This window comes from Aspergillus pseudodeflectus (genome assembly GCF_044049435.1).
Source record: "Aspergillus pseudodeflectus strain CBS 756.74 chromosome Unknown BJX68scaffold_15, whole genome shotgun sequence".
NCBI classification, from domain to species: Eukaryota; Fungi; Ascomycota; class Eurotiomycetes; order Eurotiales; family Aspergillaceae; genus Aspergillus; species Aspergillus pseudodeflectus.
In genome coordinates this window covers 459,841-475,990 of record NW_027263791.1, presented here as the reverse complement: position 1 = coordinate 475,990, position 16,150 = coordinate 459,841, and the positions used below count along the sequence as shown (strand labels likewise).

The following is a 16,150-nucleotide window of genomic DNA, read 5'->3' as shown; positions in this document are numbered from 1 at the left end:
AGTCGTAATCTAACTGCTTTGCTAGATTCCTGCGGTATGCCTTCGTGACCTGCAAGAATCTTTGATGGGGGAATGATGTCTGCGCGAATTGTGCGCCTTTTTAGCCTCATCCACCACTTTTCTGGGTCATCCGCACAAAACCCGCATTCCAGTCCTTTCCTCGCCTTCCACTACTGAGTAATGATTCAATGTGGTAGCTAGCTTCTGCGGATACTTAAGAAATGTGTCGGTTCTTTTTTCTAACTTCTCCTACCTTATTATTTTCTTTTTGTTCCCTAGCACATAGCATCTTGGAGAATACTTGATCAAAAAGAACTTGAAGAGGCCCGGGGCTTTCAGCAGCACTTCGCTTCAAACTCTTTCTCTCTCCTCTTCTCCAGGTCATATCTTTGTTTTTCAATTTGCTGTATCGCTTTCCTCTGCTGTCCAGTTGCAACCCATAATGGTGCAAAATACAGCTACTGACCGAAGCACGTTCTTCGTTAGCAACGTCCACTGCTCCTCCTGCGTCGCCTACATCACGCAAGTGCTGTCGGTTATCGCCGGCGTAGTCGATATCAATGTCTCAATTTTCACCCACGAAGTGCATGTATTGCACACTCGCCAAGCAGATCCCGTGTCTATGGCCAGGACTCTGATTCACGCCGCGTTTGAAGTCCACCATGTCACTACCAGGAACTCAAGAGGCTCAATCATATTCGACTATGCTCTGGACAACAGATTCTCTCATGACTCGGTCATTCTCGGCACAAACACCAGTTCCGAAGGGCTAAGAGACAGGCAGAGGCATCTCGACAACTGCGATGCCTGTCGGAAGGAGGACTTAGAGCAGTACCTTACGCCATCGGGTGGCGAGAAGTCACCCCAGTCCCTAGTTGCTGCTAGAAAGGTCTCCCTGGTCGACTCAGTATCGACGACGAAGCAACCATCAAAGCAGCCCGGCCGGTTCCAAGCCCGCATCAGCATCGCGGGAATGAGCTGTGCATCATGCGCCAATTCCATCACAGAGGCAATTCAACAACTCGATTTTGTCGAGCAAATTACTGTTGGTCTACTGTCTAATAATGCCACTGTTACTTACCGAGGATCCGAGCCAAAGGTCGAAGAGATAATTGAGCATATCGAGGACATTGGTTTTGAGGCTACATTGGACGAAGTCGAGTCACTCGATATTGAGCCGCCATGCAGCCAGCAACGCACTCATATTGCGAAAATTGCTATTGGTGGTATGACCTGTGGCTCATGCTCTGGAGCCATTACTCGGGGACTAAATGAGCTGCCATTTGTCACCGATGCCATTGTCAATCTTCTGTCCCACAGTGCCCAAGTTGAGTTGCAGAATCAAGATCATGCGTCGTTGGTCCTTGAAAAGATTGAAGACCTCGGATATGACGCCTCCCTTGTTAGCATTGTTCCAAAGGAAGCTGAGAGCGACAAGCCCGTGGTTGAGAAGCGCACAGTATCTTTTCGCATCGATGGCATGTTCTGTCACCACTGCCCGGAGAAAGTCTTCAACTCCCTCAAGGACTTACCTGACGTGGAAGTTGACAACATGCTCTCCGTCAAGTATCCTATCCTGAAGACGAATTATACGCCTCATCCTCCCTCACTCACTGTACGGACGATATTGGAAAAGATTGAAAGCGCGCACACCGCATTCAAAGCTACTGTCTACCACCCCCCAAGCATCGAAGATCGTTCCCGTGCAATGCAGCGACATGAAAGGCGCCGTTTGCTATCACGCTTCCTGTTTGTCTTGTTAGTTGCGATTCCGGAGTTTATCATTGGCATTGTCTTCATGAGCCTCGTCTCAAAAGACAATCGAGTCCGCCAGTATCTGGAACAGTCAATGTGGTCTGGCAGCGTTTCCCGCATGGAATGGGCTCTTTTCATCATGACCACTCCGGTTATGTTCTATGGAACCGACATCTTCCATATACGCGCAGCAAAGGAGATATTCTCTCTTTGGCGACCTGGAAGTCGTGTGCCAATACTGCGAAGGTTTTATCGCTTCGGAAGCATGAATCTTCTCATCTCTGCTGGAACGATGGTGGCATATATCTCATCATTGGGTATACTCATCGCAGATGCCGTAAGCGCAAATCACTCGGATGTACACAGTTCAAATTATTTCGACACAGTTGTCTTCCTGACGCTATTCATCCTTGCGGGCCGATACATGGAGGCTTACAGCAAGGCAAGGGCTGGCGACGCGGTTGCATCGCTTGGGAAGCTGCGGCCTTCCGAGGCTCTGTTGGTGGCAAACTCTGGGCAGAATGCCGTTCAAAGAGTCAATGTTGACCTGCTCGAGATTGGGGACCTCGTCCGTGTACCTCATGGTGCATCGCCTCCGGCTGACGGCAAAATATCCGGAACAGGCTCGTACCAGTTCGACGAGAGCTCGTTGACCGGAGAATCAAGACCAGTGACCAAATCATCAGGCGATCAAGTCTACACTGGCTCAGTGAACGTCGGCCAGCCGGTCGAATTCGAGATCACGGCTATCGGCGGGTCATCGATGCTCGATCAGATTATCAACGTTGTGCGCGAGGGTCAAAGCAAACGTGCACCGCTCGAACGCGTGGCAGATGTACTTGTCTCCCACTTTGTACCTGCAATCACGCTCATCGCTGTCCTGACGTTCGTGGTTTGGGTCTCGCTAGGAGTGTCTGGGGCGTTGCCCGCGGATTATCTCGACACGAACCGTGGTGGCTGGCCGTTCTGGAGTCTTGAGTTCGCCATTGCTGTCTTTGTCGTTGCCTGCCCATGTGGTCTTGCACTAGCTGCCCCAACTGCTCTCTTTGTCGGCGGAGGGCTGGCAGCACGGTATGGTATTTTGGTTAAGGGAGGGGGTGAAGCATTCCAAGAAGCCAGCCGTCTGAATGCAATTGTCTTTGACAAGACCGGTACCCTAACAGAGGGTGGAAGCCTTAATGTGACCGATCATGAAGCTCTCATCAGCGACTCTATTCAATTAGAAGTCGCCTGGGCTCTTGCTCGCAAGCTCGAGGACAGCAGCAATCACCCTATTGCCCGAGCGATAGGCGAATTCTGCAAGGCACAATCAACAGCCACCATCGTCAGCTCCGAGATAGAAGAGAAGCCGGGGCAAGGAATGAAGGGCATGTTTACCCTAGCGGTTCAGGATTCAACTGGCTCTACAACAGCCCGCCGATTCGAAGCCGCAATCGGCAACCAGCGTCTCTACCAAAGCCTCTCTGCCCCGGAGGAAGACCACTATTACCTCTCCAGTCTGCTCTCCAAGTACCAAACAGCCGGAAAATCGACTGCCATCCTCTCGCTACGTGAGCTGAGCAGCAGCAGCGACCCAGAAAAATCTGCCGCAGAACAACAACCCTACTTCTCGCCCGCAATCGTCTTCGCCGTCTCAGACACAATCCGCCCCAACGCCGCAAGAGTAATCTCCGAGCTCCAGCAACGCAAAATCACCGTCTACATGTGCACAGGCGACAACGAAACAACTGCGCATGCCGTCGCCGACATGATCGGGATCCCACGAACAAACGTCCTAGCCAACACCCTCCCAGCCGGGAAAGCCGACTTTGTCCGCCAGGTTCAGACAAGAGACCAACAACATCACAACCCCGACCCCAGTTCCGATTCCAATGACAACTCGAAGGCACGCCCCATCGTCGCCTTCGTCGGCGACGGCGTAAACGACTCCCCTGCCCTCGCCGCCGCAGACGTAAGCATCGCAATGGCCTCGGGCTCCGACGTCGCCATCAACTCCGCGAGCTTCATCCTGCTAAATTCGGACCTCGACACCATCCTCCAACTTGCACTCCTCAGCCGCCGCGTTATTAACCGGATCCGGATGAATTTCGGGTGGGCGGTTGTGTATAACCTCTGTCTTGTGCCTGTTGCCGCAGGGATCTTTTATCCGATTGTGAGTGGGCATAAGATGCAGATGGTTGGTGGCGGTGCGGGGGAGGCGAAGATGGTGATGGCTGACACGCATTGGCGGCTGAGTCCGGTCTGGGCGGCGCTGGCGATGGCGTTGAGTAGTATTTCTGTTGTTTGTAGTAGTTTAGCGTTGGCGGTTGAGTGGAGGAAGACGGTCGTTAAGGGGTGGGGGTGGATTCGGGAGAAGTTGAGATTTGCGGGTGCGGAGTGAGGGAGCTCGCTATTGTTTCCATATGTGGTTATGTGACATGAATTTGTATGACACCTACTCTTCTTCCTCAGGCTATATTGGCATAATTGTATTGTGGCTAGCCAGATTGAACATACCTAACAATGTTATCACAGCTCCATACCCTTATTATTCTGGTTTCTTGGGCTGTTGAATCTGCAAAAAAAGCCATAATTTATACGATCATAAGTAGCTCAAAACCAATGGAGGAGTTATATTTCTGTTAAGCACAGTAGAAGAACTTTGAGATGAGCTCACCCTGCCTCACCCCAGACCTCGGCAATCTTCTTGCTCAAAACCTTTGCAATGGTCTTGGTCCTCACCATGGACTGCAAATTGTCCGAAACCATCGTCTCCCTCTCTTTGGGATTCAGAGCCTCAAATGCTTGAATAAAGGCCTGAGGTGTGGGCCACCGGCGTTGGATCTCAAGCGCTTTGTCTCCTGAGACACCTCTCGTGCACATGAGCATCTTCAGGAAGATGTCGCGGAGTGTGAGGGCTTCGGATTTTGAGGCGATGGCGCAGAAGGTTGAGAATGTTACGCCGTAGGTGATGGACGGATTTGTGGCTTGGAGGTTTGAGAGAGTAGTGAGGTAAGGATTTGAGGTGGAGAGGTGCCGGCTAGGCAGGAGGCTTAGGGTATGAGAGGGGTTGGCGGAAGCATTGACGGGACATGTAGTGGATGAGAAGGACGAGGCGCTGTACATGTTGCTCAGGAGAAAGGTCATGCGTGCAAGGTAGCGGATCGTGTCGTCGAGATTCTTTGTTCGCTTGACAAAGTAACCATTCACTACTTGTGTCGAGGCGATGGCTGAGCTGACCATCTCATAGTAACGTTGTGCTGTAGCAGCATTGGACTCATGTGTGACAGTGAATTCCTCAATGAGATAGATGACGTTTTTGATTCCTGAGCGGTTGAGACGAAACTTTTGCTCGTGGAAGCGGCCGTCTTTGATAGAGCCAACAAGGTCGTCGAGCCGTTTGCGTTCGACAATCCAATCGAGCATTATTTCATCGCCTTCTTCGCCATACTTTGAAAGAAACATGGGATCGTGGAATTTTGCCACCCACATGATATCTCCGACTTCGAGGGCACGGACTTCGGGGTTTACGCCTTTCTTTATCAGTTCGTTGGAGATGTAGTCTCTGTCTTTGGAAGATCGAACTTCGCGGGTGTCCAGAATCAGCTGGACTTTGAAGCTGTCAGGTGGGATGGGAATAGGAGTGACTGTTGAGAGTTCTGTATCTTCGTCCCAAATACTCTGTGTCCGGCGGAGATCATTGCTGCCTTCCTCGTGTAAAGATCCCAGTCCGGCGGTACTAGTGATCGTGTTTCCGCGGGAGGCAGGAGGCTTACTCGTGATTTGCCCCTAGAGGAATTGGTTATCTTTCAACGTCTGAGCGTATCTTGGTAACGTACAGAAGAAGAATCAAACGTCAAGGTATTCTGATTCGACTTTGGTAGTGTCTTCTTTAGAGCCTTTGCAACCTCCCACCCCTCTTCAGTTAGAGAGTACTTCTTCAGAGGGTGTCCTTGGGTATAAATAAGCTCCCTTTGAAGCAAGGTCTTCATGGAGTTCCAAGCAGTGAAATACTTGCTTGGATCAGGGGGTACGGTGAAAGAGCTATCACAGTAGGGCTGGGCCTTCTCAACCAGCTGTGCCTTGGTCATGCTCTGATTTGAGTGCTCATCAAGGCTGCCCAAAGCAAGTATCAAAGCGTAAGGGCCAGACCGTAGAGCGGGAGCATATGTCTTCGTTTTGCGTGGCTTCTTTGCTGGTTGGCTTCCAGCGTCGCCTTCACTGGATGTTCTCTTGCTCTTCACTACCACAGCCGACCGTTAGCATGCTTCTCCACTGTTGGCGGTAGACTCACCAGTTCGTGGATCCTCCGGCATGGGAAGTCCATTTTCCGCACAGTGGTCCTTTAGCTTATCCGTAAGGCGCTGGCATAGTTTAGGACCAATGCCATTGAGCTGTAGTGCCTCCGAAGGGTGCTGGAAAATCAGAGGACAAGCCTTCATGGACTCGTATGCTTTTTTGTACCTTGGAGGAAGTAAGTCACTGCGGGTATGGCTTGACAATGGCCGTCTTTATACTCACACAGTAAACCCTTTCGAGTTATGCTCCCGAGCCTGATCCAGCCATTCCTTGATCCACCCCAGGAGGAGGGGGTTCGCACAGGTGTCGTCGCTCATGTTGTGGCAATTTTGTGAGAGTGGGTTGAGGCCATTAGATGCACCCTATGTATGGTATTGGCCGCGGCATCATTAGCGGGTGCGAGAAACGAGTATGAGTGTGAAGTGTCCTCTAGCAGTCAATTTGGAGCCTTTGCCGATCTATCGCATGGCGAGCTTGAGACCGAAGATGCTCTCTCCATCAAGCGCGGTCGACGCGTATTTTCCCGCCAGGGAAATCACGAAATCACGTGGGAATTATATGTGGTTCATTTTAGCAGCCTGAGTTCTAAGGCACCGAGCGCATTGAGTACTCTGTTCATATCTCGTGAGCTTGCAATTCAGGTATCTTATCATAAACTATGTACAATTGTGATAATAATGAACTCGGCAAAAGCTAAAGGTCCTACTGGCCAAGCGACTGCTGATAGTCTCTAACTGCTTCTTCGAATGAACCATCGCGCTTGAATCCCAGAGAGATTGCCTGAGCATTATCGAAACGTGTCGGCCATGAATCCAAGATTGGTCTGAGAGTTGGGTCTTCTTTCTCCTTCAGAAGAGCCAGCTTCTCTTCCCCTCCTACTTTGGCCAGCGCATCCATCATTTCCTGCACAGTCACGCAGATGCCAGGTACATTGATCTGGCGGATATGCGGTGGGACAGAATCGGCGGGCAGCGACAGCGTAAGGATAAGATTATGCACGAGGGTCTTGGGCGAGCAAAGCCATGATTTGAAAGATCGGTCCTCAACGGGGATAACGCACTCCTCACCGTTCAGCGGCTCACGGATCATACCAGAGAGGAAGGAAGAAGCAGCAGCGGTGGGACGACCGGGACGGACTGATATGGTGGGAAATCGCAACGTGAATCCATTAATAAAGCCACGGCGTGTGTACTCGTTGACCAGTGTCTCGCAGATGATCTTCTCCGCACCATATGATGACTGAGGGGTGGGAATGACACTATCGTCAACCACTTCCGGAAGTGGTTGCCCGTAGACGGCTTGACTGGAAGAGTATATCACCCTAACGCCGGGGCATGTTGCGCGGAGTGCCTCGAGTAGATTCCGGGTTGCATCGACGTTGACTGTCATACCGAGATCGAAGTTCGCTTCTGACCCAGATGACATGATGCCGTGAAAAGCATAGACAGTGTCCAGTGATTTATCCACAACTGTACTAGCACCTGTGAGAAGATCTGCCGTCACCGTGCGCGCATTTTGGGGGTATTTGACGCCCGCCGGAACCGGGGGTTCATTGATATCTGTTAGGACGAGTGTATAGGAAGGATCGTTGAGCAGCTCTTTGGCGAGCAATTGGCCAATGAAGCCAGCGGCGCCTGTGATTAGGACATGCATGATAAACGAGAAAACGTAAGTAATGACAAGGAAATACACTTGGAGATTCTCAAGAAGAAAAAATGCTGGCAGACCCGGCCCTGATAAAGGGCCTGTTTACTCAGAAGCTCATGAATTCGCTATAGTGGAGATCGGATTTGCCTCCACAGTCGCATCAAGTCCGATGCTGCCCGCGACCGGACTTGTGCCGTCTTAATACTCGGAGAAGCCGACTATTTGGAGATATTAGTCGCATAATGGCTTTTTTTTTTCCTTTTCCGGCGATAAATGCTGTTCCTCGATGGAATGTCGGAGGGCGCACTTGTGAGAGTGGTTTATCGACAAGGGTAGGTGGGAGGCTGGGGTCAGTGCCAGATGAAGAAATGAATCTCAGCAAGACAAGAAAGGCAATGTTTATTATTTTTTTTCTCTTTCTCATTAATGTAGATCAAGAGCAGCGCTTCTGCGATAAAGCAACGATATAAGCTCTGGACACGAGTTGTGCAGTGGATAGATAGTGCCATAGTGATCGTGATGAAGCTCCTCCGCAGCGCCCGTGCCGCCAAGCGGGGTTATTTTCCCCCAGTTTCCTCCCACACTCCAGCTTGATTCCCTCGACCTCCTCGACTTTCCCTCCCACCCGACAGTTTAACGGATAGTGACGGCCAATCTCTTATCCACCGCCGAGTACCTTGTTGAAAATTCATCCCGAATAGCAACGGACGCGGGACATCGCCGACTTTCTCGTTTGTCGCCGATCTTGATTGTCGCAAGCTGCGAGCTCTGCTGGCTGCAGTATGCCGGAGAATCCCCGACCCTGAATCTCCGCAATCATGAAGCGCTCCTCCTTTGACGCAGAGCTTGATCCACGGCCCCAAGACCGTCGCCACTCGGTCGTTCCTCCAGAGCGAGCTCCTGCGCCGAAAATCTCCAAAGCCCGTGCCTGTGAGTAACCTCTCTTGCCTTTTGTTGGGCGCGACATCCCTTGTGTTTGAGACGGCTGCTAAATGCTCATGCAATATGCAATACAGGCGCGGAATGCAAACGTCACAAAATACGCTGCGAATTCCGGCCGGGCGATGTGAGCTGCACCAAGTGCCTTCGCAGTGGGATCAAATGCGTAGTAAACGACTTTTCGCAGAAATTCGTTGATGACGATGGAGTGTAAGTTGTCGCATTACACTGGTCGTAGCCTTGCGTTGCTGATCTTCCCGGCGTTATAGATGGAAATCACGAGCATCTGCCACGATTCAACAGCTACAGGCCGCAGTGTCACAGCTTCTCCGCCAAGGTGGACTCCCAGATCTCTCAACATATCCAGTTAGCGAAAGCCCGAATGGCCCTTCCCCCGTTACGCCCGCATTTCATGTCGGAAACCGCCCTTTGGTGAACGAATCCCCGCCGGACGTGAAACCCGACGGACCGGGGCTCGTGGTGACACGAGAGCCCTCACAGGAACCGGACCTTCAGGATCGAGAATTGGTGCCAGCCCCAATGCGCAGTCTTTACGAGGTGACAAAACTGCGCGACTTGCGCAACAATCACATTGAACAACCAAAGTCAACTTTATTGGAGGAAGACTTCCTCTCTCGTGGTCTTATCTCTCTCCAGGAGGCCGAGGAACTCTTTGCGTATTTCAGCCGAACAATGAACCAGCTATTATGGGGAGGGATCATTTTAGTACACCGTGATCTCACATCCGTGCGGAGAGCGTCGACTTTGCTAGCAGCCGCTGTCCTCACTGTGGCAGCGCTACATATACCAAATCGCAACGATACATTAACTAGATGTTACAACGAGTACGTCTCGCTGGTATCGAGCATGTCACTAACGCGCTCCCATACTCTGGACGATGTCCGAGCACTCTGCGTTGGCGCATTCTGGCTCTCCGAGCTGAGCTGGAAGCTCTCGGGTCATGCCGTGCGCATCGCTACAGAGCTCGGTCTTCATCAAAGCTATCAGAAAATGATTCGCGGTCACAGCGACCAGTATGAGAGAGCCCAACTGTGGTATTTGCTTTACGTCTGCGATCATCACTTCAGCATCGCATACGGTCGCCCACCAGTGATACACGAGGACCTGGCGATCAAGAACTACGAAACATTCCTTCAATCCTCAATGGTTGTGCCTGGGGACATCAGACTAATAGCGCAGGTAGCCTTGTTTATGATCCTCACAGAGGCGTATCGAATGTTTGGTAGCGATACTGAGCAGGCTTTGACGGAGGAGGATTTTGGGCAACTACGCGTCTATAATGTGGCCATCGATCAATGGCGACTACTATGGCAGCCACGATCTGGTAAGTCAGACCAACACTGCAACAGTCCATATGATGCTAACTTTCCGACCTACAGCCGACAGCCCTTATGTCCGAACTTACCCTTCGAAAGGTGTGGTCCTGCATTACCACTTTGCCAAATTCCAACTCAACTCCCTCTCTCTCCGTGCCCTATCTCCTACCAACACGCCTGTCTTCTCGATGGACCGTAAGGAGTCGGCAAACATCGCCATCTCGTCCGCCATGGCCTGTCTGAACATGGTACTAGAGGAACAGGACATCCGGGATGCGATCGTTGGGGTCCCCATTTTCACTCATACCATGGTCACCTTTTCTGCCGTCTTCCTGCTAAAGGTCGCCGTCAATTGGAACTCGGCCTATCTGAGCCTTGACAGTGCCCAGGTGCGGGGCTTGGTGGAGCGTGTGATTGACCTGTTGAACTGCGTCTCTGCTGGCGAGAGGCACTTGACGAGACACATTGCTCGTGGTTTGAGCAAGATGCTGGAGCGGTTTGATGCCTGGGACGTGTCGAATGGAGCACCCGCTGGAGCAATAGACAGACTGGGGAGCGGGAGCGGCGTGCCTGGCGGCGCGAATGCGATGGCACAAGGGTTCCCGCCTCCAGATCTAATCTACGACATGGTAGGAACGTATGGGTTCGGGCTGGATGAGAATCTTCTTGACCCTAGCATGGCCAACTTTGAGTTTTTGGCGCAATGATAAGCGGTTGAACAGCTGAGGAATTAGTACAAGTTTTCTTCTCGAAATATACTCCGTAAAAACCTCTCAGGTACAATTGAAACATAATAGATGATGATTATCAAGAGGGTCAATTGAGAATATATATAACTGTAATGACCACCACCACATTGCCAGTCACTCTCCAGAGTGCCTTTGTAAATAGGCACCGATAGTCAACGGACTGTAAAATAATGCATTGGCCACCAATTATTGTGGAAAATACTACAGTGATACAACTGCATAGTAAGTAGCCAATGTAGCAAGGCCCTTTGATGGTCGTACTGACATCACGAGTTGAAGAGACCGGCACTCTGATTGCCACGCATTCCTCTCTCTTAAGGGCACAGATTAATGCTCTGTAACATACTGTAAGTGACTCGGGAGCACCCCAGGACGTATAATTGCCTTGTTGAATGCTTATTATTGGCCTTTCTTTTGGGCGCAGTGTAACGACATTACATTACGCCGCTTCTCCAACCTCCCACACTCGACAGACTGACTCTCCCTCAATCCTCGGAACTCCCTCGTCGTTCCACCAGCAGAGCTCACGCTTGCCATGCTCTTTGATAAGAACGCAGCGAGCCTTGGCCAGCTTGCGACAGAGATGTTTCGACCATTCCAAAAGAAGACAAGGGCGACTGAACCTTGAAGCTGAGGATGGCCCAACTCCGCCACCAGAACAGGAATCCGGAGCTCTTCCACGCAGTTGCAACCCCTCCCCCTTTCTCAGGGCCGTTTCGTCAGCTTGAACAGGCACTTCGAAACTCTGACAAGCAGAGGCCGTCGTCATGGGGGTGGTGCGGATAAAGTCGCGAGCAGCGAACCAAGTCCCAGAGACCCAGCCAGATTCCCAGTCCCAGTCGCTCCCTCGGTTTGTGCAGCTCCCCCAGAGCTTTTCCCACTCCAACCACCAGCCGGAGCGGCTCTTCTCGTCCAGCTCCCCAGCAGCTCCCCTGCTGCCCTGGGTCACTGCTGACTTGACTTTTCCTTGCCTTGCCCAGCTGAAGTAATCCATCATGCTCAGGCTCTCACCCATTCCGTCCCCCCCTTCCGTCGCCCGGTTGCGAGAGGAAAGGCTGGCTGGCTCGTTGCCCGTAGTCGTACTAAGCCCAGATCCCCTTCCTTCCCTACCTGCCCTCTCTCCCATTTAATCTCGCCCTCCTCCCCTCTCCCATCTTCTCTTTTTTCCCACTCTCCATTCTCCTCCTGTGCTCCCTCCTCACATCTCTTACCTCTCACCTGACCTTTAGCCCATTTCCAAGGTTCAGTCTCTCGCATTGATCTCTCTATCCTCTTCCCTCCCTCCCATACATCACCTCCTCAATTCTCCAACATCCACACAACATGTCCACCCGTAAGAGAAAGCAAGAGCTCGAAGAAGAGGAGGAGCTTCAGGCCCTCCCTAGTGACGAGAGCGAGGAAGAGGAGGAGTAAGTGTCTTATCTACAATCTACAATCTCTCGGCTATACTTTACCTTTTCCTCCTTGCGCTCTTTTTGCGCATTTCCAGCACAGAACCTCATTATGAGCGCATTCCCTCCTCTTCCCTCATCCATCTTCTCTGCCATTCCCAATCGCACACCCGAACTTCCAGAGTTCGAATCCTCCGATTGCGTCATTATCCTTATCCGCGCGGGGACGTTCCATATTCTACACCAGACGGTCCACCTCTCGTTCCACCATCCCTATTCCGACCCACTGCATTGCTAACCATGTTCCTCTCGGAAATAGGTATGAAAGCTCAAATCTCGACGAAAGCGAAGGAAGTGAGGAAGAGGAAGAAGATGCCTCCGAGGATGATGTAGAAGGCGAAGAAGAGGAGCCGGAAGGTGAGCGGCGCTTTAGGACACCGCCTCAAGTTTATTTATACTCTGAACCCCATTACTGATCACCTTATCAAATTAGGCCCTCCCGCACCCAAGAAGCGAAAGACAGCCCCTGCAGCCGAAGCCCCAGTCGAAGACGAAGAAGAAGAGGAAGAAGAGGCTGAAGCCAACGGCAAAGCCGGGGAGAACGGCTTCGACGATGAGGAAGGCGAAGACAAGGACGAGGACGCTGAGGCCGAGGGCGAAGACGACGAGGACGTCGAGCAGACGGCAAAGTCTAGCGCTCCCGCTACAAAGGTCAAGGGTGATGCAGCTGCTACCGAGGACACGAAGGATACTGCGGAGGCGAAGGCTTAATCGCTTCGTCGGGGTTCTGTTGTTGCTCGAAAATTGAGGAGGTTCATTTAGTATTGCGCATTTAAACGCGATCTATTTTATAGTTGGTAACTAGGTAACTGGGTAAGCGTAGACGCACGCCGGGAATGATATCGTATTGTCTGCAGTGGAGCTGTTGCTTCATCCAATGCGCAAACAGTTTGATTCCATTTATAGTCCGACTTGGTTGCAAATGCAGGTCCCGCAGCGTAAGCAGTCTTGGTTGGTGGGAGGAATTGAATCCACTGTCACTGATTGCCACAATTAACACGGACAGAACTCCGGTTGTTGATACGACTATTGACCTCACGTACCGATCCTACTGAACATTGTATACACACTAGGCCGATACACCCTATACAGGAGAGCATGTAAATGAGAAGAGCTCAAGCCGGCATGATGACTAGCTATAAAATATAAGATTGAGCGACGACAACCGACGGGACGAAAGAAATGACGAAAGAAACATCGCCGCCCGTGCAGGATGAAACGCTGTCAGTGTAAAAGGAGAATGGGTACAGATGTAATATTATAAGATAGGTAGTAGACCATACACGTTTTACTACAATGCTCCAGCGGGCATTGCGACTTTGGTTACTGCTCTTTAGCCCGTGGTTGTCTGTCATGTGTATGACTTCCGGCCGGATTTTACAGACTGGCGGGGCTCACTAACCGTCGCTACCGCTGCTGCGGAATGTCGCACATAGCTGGCAGTATTGATGGGTTAGATCGAGGACCGCCTGGGGGAGGTTCGTGGCCTGGACGATGCTGCGGACCTTGACGGCGCCTTCGTCTTCGATGAGCTTGCGGATCATGAAGAGCAGTTCGGGGGAAAACTAAACGCTGTTAGTTTCTGTTTTCTCCTTCTCCTTTGTTTTTCTTTTCAGATAGGGAACGTACCTCAGAGTACCAGCGGTATTGCCAGGCGATAAGACGGATCAAAGCGCTGAGCATGCCCCTTGTGTCATTTTTCTGCTCGTGCTTCTTGAGGATTCCGCGCATGGCCTTTGGCGAGAAACGAATCGACAAACAGGCCTGGTAAGCTTCGATTGCTTCGTCAAAGTGGTGTAGTCGCTCTGCCAACTCGCCGAGTATTTCCCATTCGGTGGCTGATTTCTTGTATTCCATCGCTTGTTGGCGGAACTGGGCTATCTCAGTTCGCCAGATGGTGTATATTCGAAGGTCCTCATAGAGAACCATGAAAAGATTATCTAGCCATCGTTCGCACAGACGCTTGTTCTTGAACTGGGTGTATGATGAATGTGATGGGTCAGGCTGATAAAGGTCAGTCTTGAATCTGGACCCGCGGTCTTGAGCAGGTAACTCACATCTTCGTTACCGGACTTGACGACTTCAGAGGCCACTGTTTGCTCGGGCCTCTCGATCGAATGCTCGACCTGCTGGCTATCATCTCCATTGGCAGTCGTCTCCGCGGTATCATCTTCTTCAGCCGCCTCTCCGTTCTCCTGCTCGCCGTTACCATTCGTCTCTGGAGGGCTAACATTTGCAATCGATGATTGCTTTGACGTGGAGTGATGGCGTTCGGTGCGATACTCCTCTTCCATGACGAAAACCTCGCTGCGGACCCTGAGAAGCTGGTCCCAGCCGATGGCAGCAGCCACCTTGGTCAACAGGTTATATGCTTTTAAGAAGGTTCCCTGGTATGTAGCTGCATGTAATCTTCGTAATGAAGGATGCACATAGTCGTGAGGATCTCCTTGCTTTGGCTGACCTTCGTCAATCTCTTCCAGCATACTTTCAGCGAGAATGGGAAGCATGATGCGCGACGGTTGGGGCATGCGAGGAGTATCTTTATCTTGGTAGGTAAACATCGGACAGGAGTTAAGCGTCAGAAGGGCCAAATCCCACTGTTCTAGGTTCACATAGACCTCGGCCAGCCGAGCCCAGGTGCTAAACTCGCTAGGAGCTGCGGTCACGGCACGCTTTGCGCACTCTAAAGCCATCTCCCCTTCTCCCTTGTCCGCGCAGAAGGCAGCTTGGCAGTCGAGGAGAGCGTAATCCATCGGAACGTCTTGCAAAGCATCGTACATAAGCCGAACTGCTTGAACCTCCTCATCTGCCATTTTGAAAACACGAGCTAGTAGAGAAGATACCTCCACATCCCTTGTACGAAGTTTCTCAAAGAGATTGATACCGGAGGCGTATCGTCCCGTAGTATGGATGTACTTGAGCAGGCCAGAAGTGAGGTGATTGCTGACAGTATTCGGGACTTGCGTTTCAGGGTCTGAGCTGAGTTGTCTGCCTATAGTGTCCTTGTCAGCTGAATTACTGCAAGTTCGGTAGAGATCGTACCTAGGAAGAATAACTTCTCGGCTGCATCCAGGAACCTATGCTCCATCTCCGTATTCGTGACTGGATTGAACCGACGGACGCCAACAATTTTTCTGATCGCATCACCGCTGCCGTCGTCTGCATACGAGTACGCTCTCAGAACACCACAAAGAAAAGTTTCCAGCCACAATGCTTCGGTCGCAACACGTTTGTCTCCACGCTCGTCGATACAGTAACTTTCGAGACTTCCAGGAATTTTGACTTCGACTCGCATGTCCAGGTGGGAGAAGGCATTGTAGCAGCTGCACAGGGTCAATTGATTTATCACGACATGTGCAAAGTTGAAGCTGACCTATAGATTCCAGATACCACTTTATTTGTTTTGTCTAGCGGGGAGGATACTAGAGTATTCACATAGGCGGCTAAACTGGCGGAGGACGAGGCATCAATTCCGGTGACATGGTGGTAAACTCCAGTCTAAGAAGGAACAAAGGGTTATTAGCTACTGACAGTCTTCGTATAGCTTCGTTACAACCATTTGCCAGAATGGTCATAGTATACTCACCTGACGAGTTGAGCCGGTCTTTGGCTGCTTGATCAAGTAAACCAGATCCGGGGGCCCCAATTCCCTCAGATTTTGTAGTGATTCTGTGCGCGCATCGACGGCAGCAAGTAGGTCCTCTTCCTCGAAGATCCTGTAAGCAGTCCGGAAACGTTAGTCGTTGAAGAGCAATGGCGGACCAATGCAATTGCACTGCAGCTTCCAGGAGCACAGAAAGCGAGGGGAAAACAAATACGTACTCGGGGACAGCTGGCGCAACCATGGCGCACTCAGGGGCGCAACGAAACGTGCGCAGAAGTCGGCGGAGAGGGGATCGGAGAAATGAAGAAGAGGAATGAGTTGGTATCAAGCTCCGACTGGACGACGGGGGGCTCTCTAGGACAGATGGCCGGGCGTCGTCACTCTCGGCCT

General features: G+C 51.4%; 6 protein-coding genes across 6 annotated transcripts; 3 read left to right on the top strand and 3 right to left on the bottom strand.

The window, feature by feature from the left end:
- Positions 1-170: 170 nt before the first annotated feature.
- BJX68DRAFT_57520 (putative copper resistance-associated P-type ATPase) lies at positions 171-4,258 on the top strand. The gene has a single exon (XM_071049429.1). The coding sequence runs from the start codon at positions 443-445 to the stop codon at positions 4,133-4,135; it is 3,693 nt and encodes a 1,230-aa protein (XP_070900542.1). The 5' UTR covers positions 171-442; the 3' UTR covers positions 4,136-4,258.
- Positions 4,259-4,263: 5 nt separating this feature from the next.
- On the bottom strand, positions 4,264-6,519 carry BJX68DRAFT_234648 (crossover junction endonuclease MUS81). Its single transcript, XM_071039779.1, has 4 exons — positions 6,256-6,519; positions 6,029-6,198; positions 5,574-5,977; positions 4,264-5,523 (listed from the first exon to the last, which is right to left on the bottom strand). The coding sequence occupies exons 1-4, from the start codon at positions 6,348-6,350 to the stop codon at positions 4,408-4,410; spliced, it is 1,785 nt and encodes a 594-aa protein (XP_070900541.1). The 5' UTR covers positions 6,351-6,519; the 3' UTR covers positions 4,264-4,407.
- Positions 6,520-6,640: 121 nt separating this feature from the next.
- BJX68DRAFT_234647 (SDR family oxidoreductase) lies at positions 6,641-8,108 on the bottom strand. The gene has a single exon (XM_071039778.1). It carries the CDS (start codon positions 7,684-7,686, stop codon positions 6,736-6,738), a length of 951 nt encoding a protein of 316 aa, XP_070900540.1. The 5' UTR covers positions 7,687-8,108; the 3' UTR covers positions 6,641-6,735.
- A 133-nt stretch (positions 8,109-8,241) lies between these two features.
- On the top strand, positions 8,242-10,756 carry BJX68DRAFT_234646 (putative C6 transcription factor). Its single transcript, XM_071039777.1, has 4 exons — positions 8,242-8,610; positions 8,697-8,829; positions 8,889-9,964; positions 10,020-10,756. The coding sequence occupies exons 1-4, from the start codon at positions 8,499-8,501 to the stop codon at positions 10,661-10,663; spliced, it is 1,965 nt and encodes a 654-aa protein (XP_070900539.1). The 5' UTR covers positions 8,242-8,498; the 3' UTR covers positions 10,664-10,756.
- Positions 10,757-11,930: 1,174 nt separating this feature from the next.
- On the top strand, positions 11,931-13,098 carry BJX68DRAFT_57395 (uncharacterized protein). Its single transcript, XM_071049427.1, has 3 exons — positions 11,931-12,114; positions 12,416-12,513; positions 12,590-13,098. The coding sequence occupies exons 1-3, from the start codon at positions 12,029-12,031 to the stop codon at positions 12,865-12,867; spliced, it is 462 nt and encodes a 153-aa protein (XP_070900538.1). The 5' UTR covers positions 11,931-12,028; the 3' UTR covers positions 12,868-13,098.
- A 455-nt stretch (positions 13,099-13,553) lies between these two features.
- Positions 13,554-16,001, bottom strand: BJX68DRAFT_254486 (ChAPs family protein; the record flags this gene model as incomplete). The annotated part of the gene is made up of 7 exons (XM_071042891.1): positions 13,554-13,721; positions 13,786-14,160; positions 14,214-15,148; positions 15,199-15,479; positions 15,530-15,654; positions 15,743-15,872; positions 15,979-16,001. 7 exons carry the CDS (start codon positions 15,999-16,001, stop codon positions 13,554-13,556), a joined length of 2,037 nt encoding a protein of 678 aa, XP_070900537.1.
- Positions 16,002-16,150: the final 149 nt, after the last annotated feature.

Excerpts from the sequence above, each read along its gene's own strand:
- BJX68DRAFT_57395 (XM_071049427.1), top strand. The coding sequence starts at position 12,029 with ATGTCCACCCGTAAGAGAAAGCAAGAGCTCGAAGAAGAGGAGGAGCTT. Across the intron at positions 12,115-12,415 it reads GAGAGCGAGGAAGAGGAGGA|GTATGAAAGCTCAAATCTCG; the intron begins GTAAGTGTCTTA and ends TCTCGGAAATAG. Across the intron at positions 12,514-12,589 it reads CGAAGAAGAGGAGCCGGAAG|GCCCTCCCGCACCCAAGAAG; the intron begins GTGAGCGGCGCT and ends TTATCAAATTAG.
- BJX68DRAFT_234646 (XM_071039777.1), top strand. The coding sequence starts at position 8,499 with ATGAAGCGCTCCTCCTTTGACGCAGAGCTTGATCCACGGCCCCAAGAC. Across the intron at positions 8,611-8,696 it reads AATCTCCAAAGCCCGTGCCT|GCGCGGAATGCAAACGTCAC; the intron begins GTGAGTAACCTC and ends TATGCAATACAG. Across the intron at positions 8,830-8,888 it reads TTCGTTGATGACGATGGAGT|ATGGAAATCACGAGCATCTG; the intron begins GTAAGTTGTCGC and ends CCGGCGTTATAG.
- BJX68DRAFT_234647 (XM_071039778.1), bottom strand. The coding sequence starts at position 7,686 with ATGCATGTCCTAATCACAGGCGCCGCTGGCTTCATTGGCCAATTGCTC.
- BJX68DRAFT_57520 (XM_071049429.1), top strand. The coding sequence starts at position 443 with ATGGTGCAAAATACAGCTACTGACCGAAGCACGTTCTTCGTTAGCAAC.
- BJX68DRAFT_234648 (XM_071039779.1), bottom strand. The coding sequence starts at position 6,350 with ATGAGCGACGACACCTGTGCGAACCCCCTCCTCCTGGGGTGGATCAAG. Across the intron at positions 6,199-6,255 it reads AACTCGAAAGGGTTTACTGT|GTACAAAAAAGCATACGAGT; the intron begins GTGAGTATAAAG and ends ACTTCCTCCAAG. Across the intron at positions 5,978-6,028 it reads GCCGGAGGATCCACGAACTG|TGAAGAGCAAGAGAACATCC; the intron begins GTGAGTCTACCG and ends CGGCTGTGGTAG.